Source organism: Typopeltis vanoorti, chromosome 15 (assembly GCF_054136105.1).
Source record: "Typopeltis vanoorti isolate ZY-2024b chromosome 15, IOZ_Tvanoo_1.0, whole genome shotgun sequence".
Taxonomy (NCBI): Eukaryota; Metazoa; Arthropoda; class Arachnida; order Uropygi; family Thelyphonidae; genus Typopeltis; species Typopeltis vanoorti.
This window is the reverse complement of record NC_143563.1, coordinates 32,065,429-32,086,190: the sequence shown is the minus strand read 5'-3', so window position 1 is coordinate 32,086,190 and position 20,762 is coordinate 32,065,429. Positions and strand designations below refer to the sequence as shown.

At 35.5% G+C, this 20,762-nt stretch overlaps 1 protein-coding gene across 1 annotated transcript in view; it reads right to left on the bottom strand.

Moving 5' to 3' along the window:
• LOC150098575 (cholinesterase-like) overlaps positions 1 to 20,762 on the bottom strand; it is a 150,470-nt gene that overhangs the window by 116,777 nt on the left and 12,931 nt on the right. The window contains exons 2-4 of the mRNA XM_090405908.1: positions 17,044 to 17,190; positions 16,597 to 16,756; positions 1,043 to 1,228 (exon numbers count right to left, since the gene is read on the bottom strand). Coding sequence (XP_090262034.1) covers positions 1,043 to 1,228; positions 16,597 to 16,756; positions 17,044 to 17,190 — 493 coding nt within the window. The remainder of the gene's footprint in view (positions 1 to 1,042; positions 1,229 to 16,596; positions 16,757 to 17,043; positions 17,191 to 20,762) is intronic.

Here is a 20,762-nt window from a genome sequence, read left to right as displayed (position 1 = left end):
TGATCAGGCCTCATGGATTATTGTGCACAGATCTGGTTGTCAGGTTTTCATGGTGACGAGGATATGCTTGAAGGGATCTGGAGAAGATTCACAAAGGTTGTCAGTGGTCTTTGGAATTTGGAGTGCAAGGACAAATTAAGAGAATGTAAATTGCAAAGTCTCATGAATAAGAGGAGGAGGGAGGGGGGAGGGATATGATTTAGACATATAAGCTAGTCAGGGGTTGTTATCAGGTTGACACGGAAGAGATTTTTCATAGAATGAGGGGGGGGGGAGAGTAGAACAAGAGGCCATCACTAGAAACTGTATAAGGAGGGTGTGAGCAGAAGGTTCGTTGCATAGAGAGTGGTTGGTGAGTGGAATGCATTGCCTAAGTGTGTTATGAATGTAGACACATTGAATCATTTTAAGGCACAGTTGGATTGGACGAGTATTGTGTGCAACAGTGTGTACCTCCCATGATGAGTCTCTGACTCCATGGAGTTCAGATAATAATAATAATTTAAATAAGTATATTCAGTTTTTAATAGTTTAAAATTTTTTTAAAAGGAAAGCCTGTCTTTAAGTTAACAAATAGAATTGTTGCAGTTTCCATGATGAAAGATGAGAAATGGACAATTCTTACTAAAATCTGAATTCTCAGAAAAAGAGCTCAAGAGGAAAGACAAAAAAAGTGGAGGGATAAGGTCATAGAAATAGCAAAACAACTGAAAGAAGTCTGCACATGATGAAGAGTGAAGAAGATCAGGAGAGCTCTTTGCAGGATTAATAGACTAACAATCTTTATAATATTCAAAAATAGAAGTAATCACTATTTAATTCATACTGTTAATAGTGAGTAAAATAATTAAAGCTTTAAAAATTATTTATGAGATTTCCTGTGATCAATTTCAAATGGGCCTTAATAGTTTAACAATTAAAATGACCACGATGGTTACTACAATACAATTATATTTAATTGATGAACTATTTAAGAACACAAACAAAAATTATATAAAAATTAAACACTATCACATCTAAAATTTACATAAAGCTAACTTACAACCAATATGTTGTGATAACATTAAAAGACCAGCACTTGCTGCTCCTGATCCAGGTCCAAAGAGTGTAATTCTTTGTGGATCTCCATTAAAAGCTGCTATATTTTCATGAACCCATTCAACAACCATTACTTGATCCCACATTCCATAATTTCCTGGTGAAGCTGAATCACCTGTTGCTAAAAATCCTGAAAAAGTTTTCAATAAATGTATCAACTCATCTTCCGTAATGTGTTACATTGAAAGGCCTGTAATGGTCAAAATAACTTGACATATAAGTTTAATTTATGGTACAATAGGGCTGCTATGTCTGTCAATTGCATGTGTTTCTTTGGCTAATTTGTTCTGTTTTACAAGGGGGAGAAAGAACAGTTTTTGAGAAGGAAGATCTGTTACCCCTTTACAAAACCAGTTAAACTCATCATCAGTTGAAAAGTCCTTATAAAGGTTCCACATATTGTGGGCAGGATTCAAAGCCAGATATTTAGAACCAAAGACTTTTTTTTGTTTACTGAGATTTGGTAACAAACACTTAAGCTACTACAGACTGGTACAACAAGTTGTCTCTGTGCATTACAGAGATCCCCCCCCCCAACAAATTATGATTTAAAATATAGTAAAGAATATGACTTAGTCAGATTCAGTGATGATCTTTAGAAGGAAAGAGGTTCCCATCTGCAACATGAAGAACTCTTACAAGGGAATTTTCAAATGATAGTGAGTTAGCTTTCAATTGAAAAGGTCCATTTTCTCTTTCAGAAACTCAGGTTTTCATCCACAAACAAGAGAATACACACTTTGACAGACATAGTTAACTACGTTATAATAAATTTAGTTTAATCCTTTATCCAAGTGTAAGAAAACAAAGTTTTGCCTGAAAATATCTTCAGGACTGAGGTAAGGTGGTACATCCCTTGGCAACACGTAGTAAAGTTGGACCAAGCTCTCATCACTCCTTGTCTCGGTAACTCCCATAATGCAAAGCACATTTCCTTGCGGACATGTATGCTACTATGCATTAAGGGAAGGGCCACTACCAAGACCGGTTTCAACCTTTATTGAGGTCTCATCAGTGGGAGGCAGACCCAGAGTGGTGATACTAAGGCAGAACCAATGGAGAGGTCATATACAGAAGCAAAGGGATGTACCACCTTACCTCAGTCCTGAAGATATTTTCAGGTGCAAACTTTGTTTGCTTACACTTGGAGAAAGGATTAAACTAAATTTATTATAGTCTAACCAAGTGCAAAATAAACTTCCAACATCTTTCTCTAAATCCAGAGTAATTTAATAATAAGGTGGTACACCGGTTGGCAACTTGCATAGAAAAATATGACCTCTCCATTGCTTCTGCCTTAGTATCACCATTCTGGGTTTCCCTCCCACTGACAAGACCTCAATAAAGGTCGAAACCGGTCTGGGTAGTGGCCCTTCCCTTAATGCATAGCAGTCTACATGTCTGCAAGATGTGCTTTGCATTATGGGAGATACTGAGACAAGGAGTGATGAGAGCTTGGTCCCCTTTGCTACGAGTTGCCAAGGGATGTACCACCTCACCTCAGTCCTGAAGATATTTTCAGGCACAAACTTTGTTTGCTTACACTTGGATAAAGGATTAAACTAGATTTATTATAGTCTAACCAAGTGCAAAATAAACTTCCAACATCTTTCTTGAAATCCAGAGTAATTTAATAATAAGGTGGTACACCAGTTGATAACTCGTATAGGTAAATATGACCTCTCCATGGCTTCTGCCTTAGTATCACCACTCTGGGTCTGCCTCCCACTGACGAGACCAGTTGGAAGCTTGGGTGATGAATGGCAATGTTGTACCCCGTGAAGTTTTAACTGAGGCTCGGCTGTTGCTGTCATGCAGGGCCAGAGTGGGGGGTAATGAATGGCAATGCTGTAGCCTGTGAAGTTAACTGAGGCACGGCTGTTGCTGTTACCCTTCCAGATGAGCAAATGAGCGGCACTGCTCGGTGGTGGGGGAGCCTGCCACTGTGTAGAGCCAACTGAGTTTCTGACTTTCTGATCCTGTGGGTCGCTCATTATCGGGTGATCTGGGAGATTTTATGAGTTTTTGGAAGAGGTATCCCGCACTTAAACAAAGGGAAACTGGTCTGGGTAGTGGCCCATCCCTTATTGCATAGCAGTATACATGTCCGCAAGGAGATGTGCTTTGCATTATGGGAGATACTGAGACAAGGAGTGATGAGAGCTTGGTCCACCTTTGCTACGAGTTGCCAAGGGATGTACCACCTTACCTCAGTCCTGAAGATATTTTCAGGCACAAACTTTGTTTTCTTACACTTTGATAAAGGATTAAACTAAATTTATTATAGTCTAACCAATTGCAAAAATAAACTTCCAAGTTAACTACGTAAATAGGATTAACCATCCTATCATGACATTAATTAGATTTATATCAAGCCATATTACTCAACCATGATTAGCCATTGAGCAAAACACAAGGGGAAGGTGAGAATAAAATATAATTTTCAATTAAATACAAGATTATTCAAAAGCCACTTTCAAACAACTTGCAAGATTGACAACATTAATTACCCTACTTCATAATACAAATAATGAGAGTTAGAAACAAATTTTTATTGTTCTGATTAGCTCAATGAAAAAGAAGAATTCAGCTCCATGGAAACATCTACTATACAAAAAAACAACAACAACAGATGATTGTTAACTTCAGTTGTTTGCATGATGGCTATTTTTTAATTCAAGAACCTCCTCAAGTGTCTCCCCCCCCCCCCTACACACACACACTACCATCACAAAGAGAAAAACTGGTATGAAGAATATGTGTAACAGAAAGAAAAGACATATGACACACTGATTTCTAACAGCATTAGTTACATAAGCATTTGACCTGAGGGAAAGTATAACAAACCATCTCCTCAATGAATTATCACATGAAGTCAAACAATATGTTCGCTCCAGAATACTATGCGAGAGTATCCAACCTGGAATCTCCTTTGGCTAAAAATAACTCTACCTCATTCTACTAAATTTACATGCTGTCTCCACTGCTCTCCTAATGCCAACAAATACTCTGAACTCTTCAATCACCTTTCCTTAAATGTTGATCTTCAATCCAACTCTCCAAAAACAGCAAAGTCATCTTCCTTGAAGACTTCACTGTCCACAACACCAGCTGGCTTCCTGCTTATAATTGCACAGATCACGCAGGCAGACAGGATGAGACTTATGCAATCACAAACACTTTCACACAAATTGCCCACATGCCTGCCAAAATATCAGACAATCCCAACCACTACCCAAACACCTTGAAACTGCTTCTCATCAGCGACCCATCTAAGTATGCTGTGAATGTTGTCTGCCCTCTAGGCAATTCAGGACCACAATGTAGTACATATCTCTTCTCCCATTGCATAGGAGCAACACCTACACAACCACTTACATCCATAGGTTATATAGCATTATCAGAAAACCAAGTAGGACTATCTTCAGAACATCTTCACCTTATTTCCTTGGTCAGATTACTCTGTTTCCAGCCACTGAGCCAAAACCTATGTGCAGAAAGATTCACCAAAATAATTCTCACTGGCATGGGAACATTTATTCCTGCTCTATCCTAAATTCTCACTCCCTATCTAAGCCTTGGTTCACTCACAGGTATGCCAAGGCTGCACAGAAGAAGAGTCAGGCATACCACAACTGGCTTGCATCCAAAACTCCATCTTCCTATACAACCTACACCAAAGCTGGGAATAGCTGCAAGAAAATTATCACCACATCAGAAACTAATTTCGAGAGAGCTAAAAGCAGGAACTTTGCATCCTGCACAAACAGCAGCCATGCCTTCTGGGCTCTAGCCAAAGCTATTGGTTGTAATTTCTACCCAACACTACTCCCACTATTAACACACCCAAATGGTATTATTGCATCATCACTCACAGAAAAAACCAACCTACTGAGCCAAAAATTCTGATATTCAAAACATTCAATAACGGAGTTTGGATAATGTTATCAACTTGAATGTTAAAAACACAGCTCTGCATTATTTCTCACAAAAAAGAACCTTTTTCTTCCAATCTTGTCCTTGACAATATTCAAATCTCTATTCAAAATGAGATTCACCTTATTGGAATAACTCTAACCTCAAATCTCTCTCTTGGCACAAACATATCATAAATATTCCCTCCTCTGCATCCAAAAAATTAGGCTTTCTGTTTTGCTCGAGGCATTACTTTAACTGCAAACAGCTCCTAACTTTAAACAAATCACAAACAGAGAGCAGTATTCATTGGTATGAATACTGCTTTCATATTTGGGCTGGTGCCCCTGAAAATACTGGAATATGTATAGAAAAGAGCAGTTTGAATGACAACCTCCTCTCCCACTAATACACTCTACTCACTTTTGCACAGGTGTTCGGTCTCTGTAGCTTGCATCTCCTATAAACACTTCTATGGCTGCTGTTCATCAGAATTGGCATCAATAATTCCCCTACCCTCTTGCAGATCCATCCAAATGCATGCAGCAACTAACCAACACCCTCTCACAGTTCAACACCAAATCCACATAACAAATTTCTCTTCTTCATTTATTCCTCTACTGCAACCACTTTGGAATAGTCCTCCACCACTTGTTTCCCAAGGAATGCAATCCAGAATTTTTCAAGTCAAATGTAAATAAGTTCCTTATTGCCCATCCACAGAACTAGCATACTATGTAAGTTGACCAACCCTCTCATGGATGGATTCTCTATAAAAAATAAAATAAGTGATGTCAGGAAGGAAAAAAAAATCAGAAACACTTGTCACTATTCTGAAAAAGAGTGATTCTGATATGGTTTTGGAAACAATTTGGTACACTAGATTTCTGGTACATGGCATATTCTTTTAACTATGAATTATAGCAGAAATTTTAACATTCCAGTCACAAATATGCTGTGGAAATTCTTACCTCTCCAAATGCAATTTTTGTTTATTCTCTCCCACTTACAATAAATTAAGCATGTGCCTATGGTCAGACATTATTTCTTGCTATAGCAAGTGACTAGCAACATGCAATTTGTAATGAAGGAAACAAATGCTTCCTAAACATTGTACAAATTCTTATTTTGCAAACCACATTCAGGTCTATCATAAACTGGATTTTTACTAACTGAAGAGGAATGACTTCAAAATTTGAAAATATTTCAACAGAACTTAAACTTTCAGAGAACAACTTTATCTTATTTATCCAGCTCTAGTTACAGTAGTGCCTTGATAATTACAAGTCATATGATTAAAAATAAATTTAAAAAAATTAAGATTTGGTATTAAAAATGCTAGAAAAAGAGCAGTTTGAAGTTACAAAACAGCATGAAATTTATGCCTCATGTAAACCATAATATGATGAACGACTGATATGTTAGTAATGGACATAATAATAATACAAAAAATTACTCATGTAAAAAATCATTACTACACAATTTCTCATAAAGTTTCTCAACCATTCTCAATGTTATTCTGTAGTTAAAGCAAACAAAATAACAATTACAAATAAACAGGTGTTAGATTATATGATGTTAGACGTCTATTTATAATACCATTAGAGTCCAAAGCAAAAAATCAATTAAACTGAACAAAAAATTAACATATAGTGAGAAATGCTTAGTAAAATAATTTCCTAAAACTGAGTCACTTATGTAGTCATCCCTATTTAAATTTGGTCAATGAATAAAAGCTTCAGAATTTTCTTTATAAAATCTTTTTATTAAAAAAAAACAGTGTAATGTTTTAGTTTCTTCCAATGAACTCTGCCTGAAAAAAAAAAAAAAAAAAGGCATAACCAGCATGATCAGATTTATCATGCTTACAGAATTTAATCTTGGTTCTCATCACCATAATGCTAATTACGGATATAGACCATATTAATCTGTTCCAGTCTGATTATTCATCTAATATCCTCTTTTGAGGTCAACCCGGCCTTCTCTTTCCAATCGGTTTATATTTTATTAATTGTTTAGGATATCAGGTGTTGGCCATACAGTTTACATGTTCTATCCAATTATTATTATTATTATTCAGGCCTCCATGGAGTCAAAAGACTCATCGTGGGAGGTCCTTCCTAAGAAACACAAAGTCCATCAAGACTCATCGTGGGAGGTCCTTCCTAAGAAACACAAAGTCTATCATACCTTTCCTTACACTCATTGACCATTCTCGCTCTCACCACTCCATCAGGCAATGCATTCCATGGTTCAACCACCCTCCGTGCAAAGAAACCACTCCTCACCCTCTTGCTCACAGTTTCCTTTTGTAACTTCTAGGGATGGCCTCTTGTCATCACTCCTTCCCGCTGTTCAACCAAGTGAAAGAACTCCCTAGTGTCAACCCTGTAACCATCTCTCAACAGTTTAAAAGTCTCAATCATATCACCTCTCCTTTTTCTATCCACCAAACTCTGCAGTCCATATTCCCTCAGCTGATCCTCATAACTATCATTGTACAGTCCTGAAACCATCTTTGTTATCTGCCTTTGTACCCTTTCCACAGTTAATTTATCGCCTTCAAATCCTGGGGACCAAATCTGAGATGGTTTTGGAAATTTTGTTTGTAATTGTTTAGTTTTTCTTTTATTGATTTTATTTTTAGTTCTTTTAAAATATCTTCATTCCTTTTTTTTTTTTTTGTCTAATAATGTGCATTTTGCAGTTCTTCTCATGAATCTCCTTTCACATGTATTTATTCTTTCTTTATTGCCCAAATTTCATTGCCATATAATAATGTAGGCACTGCTCAAGCACTGTATATTTTCAAGAGTGTTTCTTTTTGTACAATATTTGGATTGAGCGTGCCATTTATCAAGCTTATAATCTGTAGAAATTTCGAAGTTTTTAATTTTATATCTTTTTCTCCTTCGTATGATATTTCACATCCAAGATAATTGAAGGTATTTATCTTTTCTATTATTTTACTTCTAACTGGAGTATGTCCACAAAATGCCAATGTTTTAGTTTTATTATAATGTTCTATTATAATGTTTACATTACATATTGCTCTTTATAAATTGTCTTCCTTATCTGATATGATTACCTGATCATCTGCAAATAATAGCATATTTATTTTGTTATTCCAGGAAATTTCTATACCTGGATTATTTAAGGTGTTGCAGTGTATTAATATTTCATTAATATAAATACTAAAGAGTTGGGACAGAGGGCATCCCTGTCTTACTCCTTGGTTTTTGGATTGCATTTCATACATATTTTCTTTATTTTTATTTCAGTTTCTTTGTATATGTTCAATATTGCATGTAGTAAAATATTGCATATATTTATTCTTTGTAATATATCAAACAATATATATCTTTTTACTTTGTCAAATGCTTTTTCATAATCTATAAACAAAATATGAGTTTCTAAATTAAATTATCTTCTTTTCTCTGTAAGTAGTTTTAATCAAAAAGCTGCATCCATTCAGAAGAGTCCTTTTCTAAATCCATTTTGACATTCTAATGATATTTTTTTCACTGCATATTTTTAATTTTTCATTAAGTTTTTACTATATATTTTGTAGCATGCATTCAACAAACTAATACCTCTGTAATTAATAGGTTTTGTTTTATCCTCCTTTTAAATATAGGTATTACTATACTTGTATTCCATTTTATTGGTATTTTGTATATATTTTATTGAAAAATTTTAATAATCTCTGAAGAAATTTTTTCCAGCAAATTTATATAGTTAGGAGTTTATCCCATCTTCTCTGGTTTATTTGCCTTTTTTTTTTTCTTTTTCTACTTCGGTTGCCCTTTAATTCTTGGTGTAAGTGTATTAACAGAGATCTGTGTCCATAATATGAAAGTTTGCGAGAACAAGGAATAGGCATATGATGGATTCCTTGTTCTTGCTGACTTTCAGCTTTCTTTCATTCTGGATGGATAAGAGAAGGAAGTCAATCCGTTTAGAGAGAGAGAGAGAGCAGAAAAGATGCTAATTAGCAAGTACGATGAAAGGAAACCTGAAGATTACTTGATGCAGAAACCTGCAGAATTTTTCTGACATGCAGTATAGAAACTCAAAATGTCTTCTTGAGGATGAAGGTCATAGCTGTTTATTACTCTAACAATGAGATCAGAAATGTAACCAACCATCAGAAAGGAAAGCAGATTTAATCAACCCCAGTCCTTGATCCATAAAGCATTCTATAAAACATAATTGTGTGCACAAAATGAACCAACATTCTGATAATCTAACACCTCTCATAAGGATGATGATGTGAACAGGCATCAATATTTTTCCCAGTATTAATTTTCAAGAAGAAAACTAATACAGGAAGACTCCCATTAGGCTATCTTAGAATGAGAACATATTTAGGAAAGGCTTTTGTCTTCTAATGTAAGTTTGATTCTTGGATGGAGAGAATTAATTCTCTAATCAAAGTCCATTAAGGAAGAGTTCAGACTGCAGATTATATTTGTAAAAATCACACATAATCAAGATTTACTTATATGTTATATATATGTTCATTTTTTATGGTATTACATATACCGAGAATAAATTTTATAAATATAATTTTAAATTTTGTTAGATGATTAAGCATTTTTCTTAAAACTTATTTATGCTTGTTAATGTAATCATATGACTTCATACCAAAACTGTTATCTGGTGTTTTAGGAAGATGTGTATAACAATAAAAACAATTGTAAGTTGTTCAACCTACAATACATTATCATCATACATATAAAAGTTACCGAGGGAGTAATAGTGAGGGAGTTTGTTATAATGAGGTTTGCAATAGGAGACTTGACTGCAGACCTGAAAAGTGCTAATTTGTGAACAGCAAAATGATGTCTCCAACAAAATAGAGTAATAACATACATAATGTATGTAATAGATACTATTATCAAGTATTTAGGCTAATGTGCTGGTTTAAACTCATTATCAGGGTTAATGGAATCAGCATCAGCTAAGAAGCACTCTCCTAACCTCAACAAGTATGGTTGCATTAATTTACCAAAGATCTGGGAGACGGGGTGCTTAAGGGTCAGAGCTGTATAACTGAGAAGAGACCTCCACATAACCTTTAAAGGAATGTGGAGAACCGACCAGGGCTTCTGACCTAATGTCCAATCCTCACCTTCTTGTGGTGCACCCTGTTGGGTATCTATCTGGATACTGAACAAACGAGGATGGGCTGGCAATTTGGGATTTAGCAGACCAAATTGTATTCTTATTGGATTAAACCAATATACAAAATGATGGTAAAACATGGCAAAATTTCATGCCGGCTGGGGCATCACCCAGTTAAACAAGGCCCCCCGTTGTTTTAGCCAGGGAACCAGTGCAAACAGTGAAAAGTCAGTTGCTGGAACAAATCTGAAAGCACACCCCAACTCAACATCACCAGAGTTAAAGATCGGTACTATCAACATAAGAGGCTTGAACCAAACAAATGGAGCTAGCTGAGGAATTAGATAAGTACCAGATCGACATAATAGGAGTGACCGAAACAAAAAAGACAAAACTGGCGAGATCTTACTCAGCAATAAATACAAAATGTTATATTCAGGAAATGACAATCAAGAAAAGAAGGAGTAGCTATAGTATTCAACACAAAATACGAGGCTAATCTTCTTGAATGGCAGGCAGTCTCAAGCAGAGTGATGTGGGCTAATATCAGAATGGGGAATTGGACAATGAGACTTATTTGTGCCTATGGTCCCACAGAAGGTTCTACTAAGGTAGAAGTGGGAAAATTTTTTGATGCTTTAGAAAAAACAACTGACACAATGAAAAATGAAAAGTTGGTCCTTGTTGGGAATCTAAATAGCAGAGTAGGAAATGATTGTCAGCCATACAAAAATATTTCGGGAAAATTTGGAGAAAAGAGCAAAGCTAATAATAATGGCAAATACCTGTTGGATTTCTGCTCAGGACATGGACTGGTTATTACTAACACCATGTTCCAACAGAAAAATGTGCATAAATTCACAAGGAGAGAAGGGACAAGTAATGAGAAAAGTCTCATTGCTTATGTTATTGTTGATAGTGATGTTTTCTCCCTGCTGCAGGACACCAGAGTGAACAGAGGATTTGAAATTGGAAGTGATCACAATTTAGTCTTGAGCAGAATAAAATTGAATTTCATATTGAAAAGAATAACATGTAAGAAAGTTTTAAAGCGAATAAAAGTTGAGCAGCTCTCAGATGTGAATTGTAGACTAAAATACACAAAGATTATTGAAGAAAAAATGAAAGAGTCTGAGAACAGGAACCAAACCTTGGAGATTCAATGACAACCCTTGAAGAAAACCATGATTGATTCAGTCAGAGATGCATGTGGCGAGGTTGTTTGCAAGGATAGAAAAATCAGAACTCCATGGTGGATACAGGAAGTTAAAGAGGCAGTGAATGAAAAGAAGAAAGCATATCAAAAGTTCCTGGCAAATAAGTCAGCTTGTGCTCTTAGAGAATACAAAGACAAATGTAAGAAAGCTAAACACTGTGTAAAACCGGCTAAACAAAGGTCATGGGAGGACTTTGGCAAGAACATAGAAAATAAATATCAAGAAACTGGCAGAATACTCTGGAGGTTGTCGAAGCAGCTCAGAAATGGAGGAAAGAGTGTTGTAAAAGGAATTAGAGATGATAAAGGTGATATGAAAACGGGAGAAAAAGATATCCTTGAAGTATGGAGTAATTACTTTGAAAAACTGCTAAATGAAACAAGCAGTAATGGAAATAAACACTAACCAGGCATTCAGTCAGCAATACATATTCATACTTGAAGAAAAAGCCATCAAAAACCTGAAATGTGAAAAGGCAGCAGGAGTAGATGATATTCAACCAGAAATGCTGAAGTATGGTGGTATAAAAGTCTTACAGTGACTGCACTGCATAGTTCAGAAGGCCTGGAAAGAGGGACGAATTCCCGATGATTAGAGTAGAGCTCTCATGGTACCCATATATAAAAGGGGAAATAAAACTGAATGTGAGAATTACAGAGGTATTTCCCTACTGAGTGTTCCTGGTAAGATTTATACAAGTATACTTGAGAAAAATTGTGGAAGAAAAGCTTGGTGAAGAACAAGCTGGATTCAGGCCAAATAGAGGCCGTCAAGATCAGATCTTCACTTTACGACAAATAGTTGAGAATTCATGGGAATATAATAAAGATCTGTATTTAACTTTTGTCGATCTGGAAAAGGCATATGACAAGGTGCCAAGAGAGAAGCTATTCAATATGCTTTAGTTATATGGTGTCAATGGAGCATTATATCAAGCAATACTTAGTCTTTATTTGAGTTGTAAGTCAGCAGTTAAAATTGAAGTACAGGATGATGGTTTAATGTTAAATAGAGTGCGAGACAAGGATGTACATTATCCACTCCGTTATTCATTATCCATATGGATCACATTATGAAGGAAAGTGGTATTAAACATGATATCAAAATTGGAGATGTCAATGTCAGCTCTTTGCTTTATGCGGACGATGTTATACTTCTAAATAAATTCGCTACAAGTCTGTAAGATTCCCTGACTAAATTGAATAACTGTTGTAATAGATATGGTATGAAGGTTAGCAATAAAAAGACAAAGACAATGAAAATAGGCAGAATCACTGAAAATGTCAAGTGTATTGTGAATGGAGAGCCTATAGAACAAGTAAAACATTTCAGCTACTCAGGCATGACTTTTAGTGAAGATCGTAAATTAAATATGGAAATAGACAAAACAGAATCAACAAAGCTAGTATGGTAGGGAGTCAACTGAATAAATTTATATGGAATAAGAAAGAAATTAGTCAAATCACTAAATTAGCTGTATACAAGACGTGTTCAAACCAATTTCAACTTATGAATCTGAGAGAGCTAAGTTACAAATAAAGCACTTGTTCAAAGATTAGAGACCTGTGATGTGAGTTCCGAGAAAGGTTAGTGGAGTTAACAGATTGCATCAATGGCAGTATCACAATAAAAAAAATTGAATATTAGAAAAGAACCTGCCATTGTTAGCATTCAGGAATATGTTAGTAACTAATTTCAGGTGATACAGTCACTTAAACAGAATGGATGAAGAAAGATTAGCAAAACAAGTGTTCTTTGACAAGTTGGCAGGAAAAAAAACCAGAGGAAGACTAAGATGTAGGTGGAATGATACAGCAAAAAAGTGCTTTAAAAGACAGAAATATAAGATCTGATAATGTTGGCATCTTGACAGATAACAGATTAATTTGGAGGAAAATTTTTGATTGGAAGTTAGTAACAGTGTGACTTTTTCATGTAGTACTATCATAATTATCCTGTACACTCCCTGAGGGTACATATCAGGAATTTGATGATCTGATTTCAATTACATGGACTGATAGCCCTGTGGCATACTTTGGCTTAGAGTGGAAATCTTTTTTTTTTTGCTTTCTACATTTGTGGCATTATCAAATGTAAGTGAAGAAGAACACGTTCCTTTTTGTAAGAAAACAGTTTGGATGTGTTGAAGATGACTAGGTTGTTGCCCTTTGCAAGATGACGAGAAGATCAGTGTTCAGGGCACTTATTGTAAATGATCTTGAAGCTTGAAATAATTGAGCATTGCAAGGTTTATCATATGTGTAGAATGAGTGGAGAGTACTATCAATCAGCGATACTGTGAAAGGAGTTTGAAAGCAGATCATTCATTTATATATATATATATGTTAAAGATACCAAGCTATTTTAAACCAGGTTTTACTCCATTTCCCAAGTAAGCAAACAGACAAACAAGTCAAGTTTGCACCTGCAAGTGTTGCAGGTCTAGCTGACCCTACACAATACTTGCAGGTGCAAACTTGACTTGTTTGTCTGTTTGCTTACTTGGGAAATGGAGTAAAACCAGGTTTAAAATAGCTTGGTATCTTTAACATTTATTATACCCAAGGTAAAATACTTTCTACATATATATATATACACTAGATGGGCTCTGCCCCCCCCATGGCACCAATAGCCCCCCCCCCCCGAGCTGGTAAGCGCAGGTAAGACAAAAAAAGTTTCAAATTTTGGCTCATCTTTTTATATATATATATAGAATAGATATAAGGAAAAGAGAGCTGGTGAAATGACAAAGCCCCAAGGAACAATTTCATTAACAGGAAATTCTGAAGAGAGAACAGCTTCCACCATTAGATGCAGTGAACAACCTGAAAGAAAATTGGCAATCCATTTACAAAGGGAGGAAGGTAAACTGTAAGATATCAATCGACTGAGAAAATCTCAATGCAAGACCCTATCAAATACCTTGGAAATATTACGTGTTTCTTTGAAGAAACACTCAATATTTCCAAGGTTTCTCCTTGAAACCTTTTGAAGGTTTCTCCAAACTTTTCCATTGCACATGTCCTGAGATGGGTGACATACACTTGGAGATCTGCTGTGAATTTTTATTGGCAAAATACATATATTGATGGTCATTTATTACCTGACAGTTCTCCAGATATCAAAAAAGTTGATTATTGATGACTTTCTCTATCACTCTGGACAACAGTGAGGTGAAAAAAAAAGAAAAAATAGTGATGTTACCATTCAACTATCGTACAGACATCACTTTTTTTTCTGGAACTAGCTGTATGTTGGCTTGCTTTCATATTGTAGGGTGGATGCCAGCTGAGTCTAATATAGTGTACAGATGATAAAGAACAAGTGTTAGTTGAGGAACATATCTCTTGAGCACAACTAGTGAGATTCCATCATGACCAGAAGCCTTTTTGGCATCCAGGTTGTTCAAGATTCTTCTTATGTCTTTCTGGTGGACGACTACAAGAGGTATGTGATACAATGCTCCAGGTAAAGGAGGAGGTGATTTGCCTTCATCATATATGTACAGGAGGTCAGCCTTATCTTTAGGTTATGTTGCCATGCTACCATTTGGATGAGAAAAAAGTGGGAGCAGATGTGGACAAAAGTTATGTCCAGTGGCTTTGCTAGGGATCAAAAGGCACAGCTGCCACTGACACAGGCGGTGAGTTTTCCACATTCAGCCCTATCAAAGTCAGACTTGGCTTTCACCTCAAAAGTGTTCACTGTTTGAGGTGACTACACCTCAAACATTTTAAATTAGTTTAAAATTATAGTGTACTTTACGCTAGCTTTAAAATAAGCAATGACACACTTTGTTTGAAAAACCTGACTGCATTGTACCAAGTCCCAATCTAGACCCAACAAAACACATTCTGAACAAACTGGATCATTTGATGCAGCCGAAATATCCAATTCATATTATCACAAACCTGTGGAAAGTAATCAATGCCAAAGGAAGGTTCATATTCCATTGAGATGTATACAATTTAAGAGAGTTGGGTTAGGTTGTTGGTAATTACTGCTGAAGCAACTAAGGCTATGATACTGGTATTATGTTTGATAATTTCGAATGTTTTTCTGGCGAGTTTGCTTGCTTTGTAGGATGACAAAACCCAAATTTGCTGAAGGAGAACCACACCATTTTTCTATATGTAATTAAGTCTGGTGTGATATAGCACTGTATTTCAGAGAAAAATAATACTGTCTTAATACCAGCTAGTTTAATACAAGGTGTGACAATTTAATTACCAGAATGGCCACATAGTGGCCCGTGTGGTGGTGTGGCTGGAGTCACGTGAATAATCATGTTTGTACATCTTTTAACTAATGCGTGCGTAAACCTCAAGCCGATAGAGTCATTTGCTAGTTGGCTATTGCAAAAACAATAGAGATCGGCATGCAAACTTTGGCATAAAAACGTGTGATCAAAATTTGGAGCAGCATGTTAACATCAAAGTTTGTGTGAAATCTGACAAAACTGCTAATGAAACATTGGAGCTGTTGAAAGTGGCATATGATGTGGATGCTCTGAAAAAGTCGTCTCTTTGAGTAGCATAAGAGATTCAAAGGTGAGCAAGAAGATGTGAACAACAACTCCAGAAGTGGGTAGCCCAAAACAAAAATGACGGACACAAATGTGAGCAGAGTGCAAGATTTGGTATGTTCTGACAGACAATTAAGTGTGCAATTAATGGCTGATGAATTGCAAATGAATCAAGAAACAGTGAGGGTAATTTTAACTGAAGAATTGGGTATGCAAAAGATTTTGAAAGACAAGGCGCCAAGCCACAGTGCAGTCATTGTGAGAGAGTTTATGGCCAAAAAATCGATTACCGAATTAGGTCTTCCTGCTTATTCACCTGACTTAGCTCCTGTGATTTCTGTTTCCAAAATTAAAGACTGCACTAAAAGGACAAAGATTTTCTGACATAGCTTATATACAGCATAACGTAATAAAGAAACTCTAGAGTATTCTGGAAAATAGAGTTCCAAGCCTATTTACAAAAATGGGAACACCGTTCCCATTTTTGGGAAATCAATCTGCTACTCAGATAACTTGAAGGTATGGTTAAGTGAAGATACATGATGTGTACTGTAAGTTGGTTGACACACTAACTTATTTTACATTCATTTACTGAAAATTTGATTATTTGAAGGTTGGATAATTAAGAAATCACTGTACATAAAAACACTATTGTAATCAAAATAAAATTACAACTTCAATATAACACAACAGAACCATTCTTATTATTCATACCCAGAGCTCCAAGACGATAGTTAAAGGTAACAACAACAACTTCCTGAGATGCCACTAACATGTGAGCCGGAAAAGTATTGGCACTTCCATGATCCCAGAAACCCCCATGAATGTATATCATCACAGCATAACGCTTTTCATCTGGAAGGCTTGAGTTTGCCTACATCAGCAAATAGAAACAGTACAGCAGTTCATTACAAAAAACAATGAACATGGTTCATGACTGAAAAAGTCCTATAGAAGTGTATATACTATGTGTCTATTATGCACATACATAAAAAAAAAAATCATTAAAAATACTTTTAATGTTTTTCATTGTTTCATGATACCATGAAATAAATTTAATTTTTTAATTTTTTTTTATATTTTTATTATATATTTATGATAATTCTACCAAAAAAATTTAATGTATTACTTTATTGTATATGATCCAAAGAGTTTTCTTACATATGGAGAAAATACGTTGAGATACAAACAATCTTCTGATATTTCATGTACTCCATTTTGAATACCATAATATTTTGCATGTTGTGGACAGGCAGGTTTGTATTTCCATGCACGCAAAACTCCCCAAGATGGAATGGCTTCAGGAGGCTTAAAAAAATAATAATAAATAAAATAAAAAATATATATGTCTGTGAGAGTGTGTGTGTGCACATTAATAAAATACACATACATATATATATATACAGTCATCCATCAACTTACGTCCAGGTTCCATTCCATCTGGCAGGACGTAAGTAGAGTCGGACCTAAGTCGATACATTAAATCAACAGAGTTATAGGGGTTAGGGACTTAACGGTAATAAGTACATATATTGTCATTTTAATTTTTAAATCTTATTATAAAACTATGCTGTGTGTTACTGCCGCTATAAAACAGGAGAATAATCACCCAATTATTTGCTGTGGCAAATAATTTTCTTCCATAATAATTTTATCCAATTTCTCCACAAACTCCTTGGCAGCTTTTTTCATTGGCACTTGCATACTTTTCCCATATTATTCAGCGCAAAACGCTGTTTGAATCTTGTGAACAGGAAGAAGCAATGAATTTGTAGTCATAATCGGGTTCTGCTTTCTCCTTCAACATGTTGAAGAGACTTAGTGCCTTAGCAGTTATGGACACAGTGCAAAGAGGTATGCGCTTTTGGTTTAGGTCCTCTACCCATGATGCAAGTAGCTTTTCCATATCACATAGGACTTTGTCGTTGCTTCGTCACTATCATCGATTTAATGGAAGCAGATCCCTCACAGCCTCTACAATCTATCTGAAGTCATGTGCGATCACACTGACCTTACCAGCTTCATGTTGCTTTATAACTTGCAACTTCGTTTCAAGATCAATTGCTCGTCTCTTTTTTTTTTGATTCTTCACTAGGTTTTTTGATTGTGCATATAGGGGCCATGTTGCACAAAACATCTGGAAATATTTAATGATAAATACACAAATAACCCATTTCTCAAACACAAGATCAACAGAGGAATTGTTGAAAACATGTGCAGACTGCCAAGGGAGGTTGCCACTGTGCATGCTTTACCTTAGGCTCGCTAGCGTCTTGTTCGAAAGTATACCCGAAAATGTTATTTATTCCCTTATGGGATCACGGACGTATCTTTGAAAGGATGTAAGTTGAGGGATGACTGTATATATGAACCTGAATGCCCCTTGAGTGTGCATATCAGGAAATTGATGATATATATATGAAAAGATAAGCCGAAATTTGAAACATTTTTATGTCACGTTTTTTTGTCTTACAGGCTTACCAGCCTGGAACTCGGGGGGGGGGGGGGGGGGGGGGGGGGGGTTGGAGTCCCCCTAGTATATATATATATATATATATTAATAAAAAATAAAGAAGACACATTATTAACCACCAAATGAAATGGCCAGATAACAGGTTTTCCAAGTATTTATTCCATTCTCAATAACAGCAAAAATGATTTTGCTGCAATTAGTCCTCATTTAGTCCACATAACTAGGATTTTGTGCAATAATGAATTTTCATGTCGATGCACATTTTCCCCAATTCCTCATTGCCTTTAACTGTAAATGTTCTCTGTCTTATTTTATTTATTTATATGGAACACAAGGCAATTTAAAAATCATTATGCAAACCATGGATATGTTGAGTCATAACCAAAAATAAATATATGATATACACTGCTGAAGTATTTCTATTCACTCATAGAGCATGAAATACATACTATGCCATGATTTCATCATAAGAGAGCAAATTTAAGAATGCTTACCTAACAGATTAAAATGCATCTCCACTTCCTACATATGGACTGGGAAGCTGAAATTTTGCATGCATGCAGGTAACGTTCATGTAACTGACTGGAAAAATCAAAAATGCAGCTATATCACTGAATGGAGAATTGGATGAGAAGAAAATCAATGCTATCTGGTCAATACTCAAGAACTATCTGGCAGAAGCAATGACTGAGTGTATTCCACAGATTAAATAAGGTAGGTGTAAAATGGCTGACTGAAGAGGTGAAGCATGCAATCTGGAAGAAAAAGGCATTGTGTGTATGTGTGTGTGTGGGGGGGGGGTCATCACAAGATGAGTGGCAATAATCAGTTATACAAAAATAGTTGTTGAAAGTTTTTCCACTTGGTTATATTACAAATTAAAGATGTCAAGAAATTATATTCTGGGTTTAATTCTTTATTCAAGTGTAAGCAAAGTTTGCACATGAAGTATTTTCAGGACTGGGCAACTTGTATATAGAAGCTAATGACTTCACATCACTTGCCTTAGTATCTCATAATGAAAGTGCAAAGCACATATCGTTATGTGCTTTGCACTTTTGAGATGTATAATGCTATGCATTATGGGAGGATCACTGATGAGACCTCAATAAAGGTCGAAACTGGTCTGGGTAGTGACCCCTCCCATAATGCATAGCATTATACATGTTCATAAGGATATCCCACATGCTTTGCATTATGGGATACTAAGGCAAGTAATGTGAAGTTATTAGCTTCTATATACGAGTTGCCCAGTCCAGAAAATAGTTCAGGCGCAAACTTTGTTTGCTTACACTTGGATAAAGGATTAAACCAAGAATACAGTTTCTTGGCATCTTTAATTTATAGTTATATAAAGAGCAAACAAGGAAGGACCTATTGTGTATAACTGAATTTATCCACCTTTGTCCTGTGTTGTTTCAATATGCACCATTCTAAATAGTGTTAATTAAAATTATAATAAACGGAATTAACTCAAGTAAAATATTATTTATTAGTAGAATTTTCATCCAAGTATCACGGGCATCTTCAGTACATGTAAAAAGCTAATTAAACAATAACTAACAATTCCAAAAGGTGCCACCTAAGTAGTTAATGTAAGATAACTGAAAAAGGTCATTAAATTTCCTTATTAAAAAAAAAAAAAAATAGACAATTATATATATATATATATATATATACAATTAAAAAAGTTAGGAAAGATTAGCTGATTTAAAAAGTACTATCTCCCATAAAGGGGATAGACATAGACCACTGGATCTGTTTAAGTTAAGAGAGTGAAGTAAAGTTTCAAATGTTTCTTTATAAATCCATTCCATGAGGAACCGACCTTTGTGAAGGACTCTTGTCTTGTTTCAATGAACTCTGTCTAGTGTTGATGGCATGCTCTGCAAGTCCAGACTGTTCAGGTTCAAGGAATTGAAATTCTATTAATAATTATAATTTTAATAGTTATTATAATTTTAATTAATGTCTATTCATGGTATTTCCTTACTGAAACAAACATCTAAATAGTGTGTGCTGAGGAAACTCATGATAAAGATTGAGAAAGCCTTTTTTTTTTTAAGCAATCTATCAAAGGTCTTGCTTAATACTGATGCCCCAAGATGAGAGAAATTGAAGCAAAGATGAAATACCTAGAAAAATCCTGGAATGATATCAAGGAAGAAGCAATGAACAGAGTCCAATGGAGAGCAATAATTGAGGCTCTATGCTCTGCAGAGAATGAAGTGGTTAAGTAAGTAATCAAATGTGTTGGCAAATCTCAATATACTACTGTGTATGCATCTCAGTTCCAATGCACTTATCACTTTGTTATAATAAGTAAGCAGCTTTCTAAAACACAATCTTCTTTAGCAAACCCCATGATGGCCATCAAAGAGAGCTGTGTTCCTATCAACCCAGTTCT